The sequence below is a fragment of the Nanorana parkeri genome, unplaced genomic scaffold (genome assembly GCF_000935625.1).
Source record: "Nanorana parkeri isolate BGI_ZX_2015 unplaced genomic scaffold, ASM93562v1 scaffold947, whole genome shotgun sequence".
Taxonomy (NCBI): domain Eukaryota; kingdom Metazoa; phylum Chordata; class Amphibia; order Anura; family Dicroglossidae; genus Nanorana; species Nanorana parkeri.
In genome coordinates this window covers 663,467-667,277 of record NW_017307215.1, presented here as the reverse complement: position 1 = coordinate 667,277, position 3,811 = coordinate 663,467, and the positions used below count along the sequence as shown (strand labels likewise).

Below are 3,811 nucleotides of genomic sequence, written 5' to 3'. Positions count from 1 at the left end.
AAAAAGGGAGGAGAAAGGGAGGGAGGAGAAAGGGAGGAGAAAGGAAGGGAGGGAGGAGAAAGGAGGGAGGGAGGAGAAAGGAGGGAGGGAGGAGAAAGGGAGGGAGGGAGGAGAAAGGGAGGGAGGGAGGAGAAAGGGAGGAGAAAGCTGTGGTAAAACTACAAATCCCATCATGCATCTGCCTCTGGGAGTCATGCCCGTGGCTGACACAGTCTTGCAATGCCTTATGGGAGTTGTAGTTCCACCACAGCTGGAGGACCGAAGTTTGAACAACCCATTTCTAGATATCCATCTGACTATGTAGAACAAAGAACCAACATATCAGACATTGCTGCACGTTGGATGAAACGACTCGCCTGCGTGCTGACACATGTCTGGTTGTGAGATGTATGGCTACGTTATAAATGTGTTTTGTGAGACATTTGGGGGGAAATGTGGACCAGCTGGAAGTCTTGATGCTGAGAATCATCAGGAGAGTCTGCAGAAGGTGACACATATAGAGACATCACCCCCTGCGCGGCATCCCTCCGCACTGCACGGCATCCCTCGCTCACCTTCAGTATCTCATCTCCGATAATGATGATCCCAGCCGTGACGGCTCCATCGTCTGGCGGCCCCTTGTCCGGGGATGGCGCTCCGCAGAAGTTGTTAGCAGACATGACTAGGTGCCTCTGCAGCCTTCCTAAGCGGCATAACCCTCTGCTGAGCCTCAGCCCGGCACTGCCCGACATACGAGCCGCTCACAACACAATGAGCCCTGCAGAGGAGAGACAGAGAGATGAGAGAGGGCAAAGGTCCCGGGGGAGGTGACATCTCCATAACCCCTTCGCTGCCAACCCTAAGGGGGGAGAGAGTTGTCTGGTGACTACACCATACAATTAGGGCCAATATAAAGGAGGGCCCCGGTAATGTATCACGCCTGGGCCCCCCATGGCAGGAAATAAAGCTCATATAGCAGAATAAGTGACAGGCTGGGATGGGGCTGAAGAATGTCACACATGGATATGGGGTGTTTGTGTACACAATTGGGGTGATCAGATCGTTTGAGTCAGTAATGATGAAGCCTCCCGGGTTGCTATGGGTAACCACTGCCCCTCCCTGTCGTCACTCAATAAACTCTCACTGCTTTGGTCGCAGAGAGCGAGCTGTGATTGGTTGCTATAGTTTACAGCGCACACACGTGTCCCCTTTAGTTGTCCTCACCTGCTTCCGGGATCCCTCCAGGACGTCGCAGGCTTCCCAGTCCCGTCAAATCCCGTCCCACTTCCCGTACTTCTCATTGGCTTCTTCTGACGCCCGTCTCAGCATTCTTCCCTGTGATTGGCCCCAGTGAGCCGTACTTCAGAGAGCGTGTTCTGTGCTCCTCGGCAACAGAGGAGCATGCAGAAAGGTTCCGGGCTAACACAGTGCTGTATTGCACAACAAGGGAAGAAGTTGGGAGTATAGAAGAGTCACACTGATCATTTCCTGTCATCCTCAGCCCCTGCACCTGGCTGAGTGGGTCCACAAGTCAGAGGTCACATTAAAGGCAGCCAGTTGCATGGAGCTTGGCATTCCCAGGTTTATATCACAGGACCGATCATAGTATTAAACTATATCTCTAGCCCTTGTTTTGGATGGAGCAGGGAAGGGTTAGACACCCCCCCTGTGTGTGCCCCCAATAGGGAGATTTCCCTTCCTGTAGGCTAGACAAAACAGGAAGTAAAGGAATTCCCTTTGGGCAGTTGTCATGGGAACAGGTGTCCACCTAGAAAGATTTCCCTTCTATTCCTGTTTTAGAGACAACTGCAAATTTTAGAATTCCGATCAGTTGCAGTGACACCAGGACAAAGGGCGAATCTCCCCAGTGGGGGTCTAATTCTTCAACACACCAGTCTTCACCTATTTTGCCTGTCCAGCTGTGGAAGCAGTCTCAGTATCTGCGGGGCAGAAGCAACTTCAGTCCTTGTAGTCCATATAACTGATCTGGTTTCACTTTAAAGAACCCAATATGTAGGTTGCCATTGCCAGCCTTGGAAAAAACATCCATTAGATGTCATGCTGATCCATCAGCTTCAGTCCTTTTGGGAGGAACCTTTGTCTTTCACTTGCTGCATGCTTGTTCCAGAACCGAGAAGTATCAGAGGTGGCTACAACCTGGGAAGAGGCACCTTATTTTCTTCCGCTATGACTCCGGGGGTGGAGAATGAAGTAGTTGGGGAGCTGGCCCTGTGCGGGCGAATGCATCTGTGGCGGAGTGTCAGGTCTCCTATTGGATATTTGTGTGTGAGAAGCCTCATACCCATCTGAGAGCCCCCCCCCCCCCCCCTGGGGGGGGGGGGGGTCGCCCCCCCCGGGAGCCCCCCCCCCCCCCCCATGGGGGGGGGGTAAATAAAATGTATCTGGGAAAAGTTTTATCCCAACTGGTGCAGTTGCCCATGGCAACCAATCAGCTTCTATCTTTTTGTTCTCCACACAGCTTAGAAAATGCAAATATAAAAGCTGATTGCTCCAGTTGACACTTTTTAGTAAATCCCCCTTTTCTGTCTATGGCAGGCCCTCCAGCTGTTGTGGAACTACAACTCCCATGAGGCATTGCAAGACACAACTACACGCATGACTCTCAAAAGTAGATGCGTCATGGGATTTGTAGTTTTACCACAGCTGGAGTGTCCAGGTTGCCTACAGCCATCACAAAGTGTGCGTCTACAGCAGGGGTAGGCAGCCTTGGCACTCCAGCTGGGGTGGAACTACAAGTCCCATGAGGCATTGCATGATTGACAGCCACAAGCATGACTCGCAGAAACAGATGCATCAAGGGATTTGTAGTTTCACCACAGTTAGAGTGCCATGGTTGCCTAAAGCCTTCACAAACTGTGTCTACACCAGGGGTACGCAACCTCAGCACTCCAGCTGGGGTGGAACTACAAGTCCCATGAGGCATTGCAAGATTGACAGCCACAGGCATGACTCCCAAAAGCGGATGCATCATGGGATTTGTAGCTTCACCACAGCTGGAGTGCCAAGGTTGCCTTCAGCCATCACATAGAGTGTTTGCGCGTCCACAGCACGGGGAGGGAACTTCAGAACCCTGGCTGTTATAGAACTACAAGTTCCAAGAGGCATTGCAAGACTCTGACAACCACAGACATGATAACATTTGTAGTCTCATCCCAGCTGAGACACCAAGGTTGCCTACAGCAATTACAAACGAGTGTCTGATCCTTAATCTCAGTGTAAAGAGCATCTAGTTACCTATAGGGGCAGCCAAAATCCGGCTCTCCAGCTGTGGTGAAACTACAAATCCCATGATGCATCTCTGGGAGTCGTGTCTGTGAGAATCTTGCAATGCCTCATAGGATTTGTAGTTCCACCACAGCCGGAGGTTGGCTACCCCTGCTATAGGGGGGTGGGGGGGAAGCCTTCCACTAATTCTATTATCACACTTTTCCAGATGCCACCACAGCCCAAAGTGTAAAGTAGGGGTAGCAAACCTCCGGCCCTCCAGCTGTGGTGAAACTACAAATCCCATGATGCATCTCTCTTCGGGAGTCATGTCTGTGACTGTGAGAATCTTGCAATGCCTCATGGGATTTGTAGCTCCACCACAGCTGGAGGGCCGGAGGTTTGCTACCCCTGGTGTAAACATTTATAAACAGGGCTATACAAACTTCAGCTGTGGTGTCACTACAAATCCCATCATGCCTGTGTCTGTCAGTCTTGCAATGCCTTGTGGGAGTTGTAGTTCCACGACAGCTGGAGGGACAGAGTTTGAATGCCTCTGCTTTATATATTGAAGTGGGTGGACGATACGATGGTCGCGGGGAAGACA

The 3,811-nt window shown here is 51.3% G+C and overlaps 1 protein-coding gene across 1 annotated transcript in view; it reads right to left on the bottom strand.

Annotated features, from left to right (window-relative positions):
- FLAD1 (flavin adenine dinucleotide synthetase 1) overlaps window positions 1-1,249 on the bottom strand; it is a 7,630-nt gene extending 6,381 nt beyond the window's left edge. The window contains exons 1-2 of the mRNA XM_018566419.1: window positions 1,204-1,249; window positions 555-757 (exon numbers count right to left, since the gene is read on the bottom strand). Of these exons, the coding sequence (XP_018421921.1) occupies window positions 555-731 (177 nt within the window). The 5' untranslated portion in view covers window positions 732-757; window positions 1,204-1,249. The remainder of the gene's footprint in view (window positions 1-554; window positions 758-1,203) is intronic.
- Between the last annotated feature and the right edge of the window lie 2,562 nt (window positions 1,250-3,811).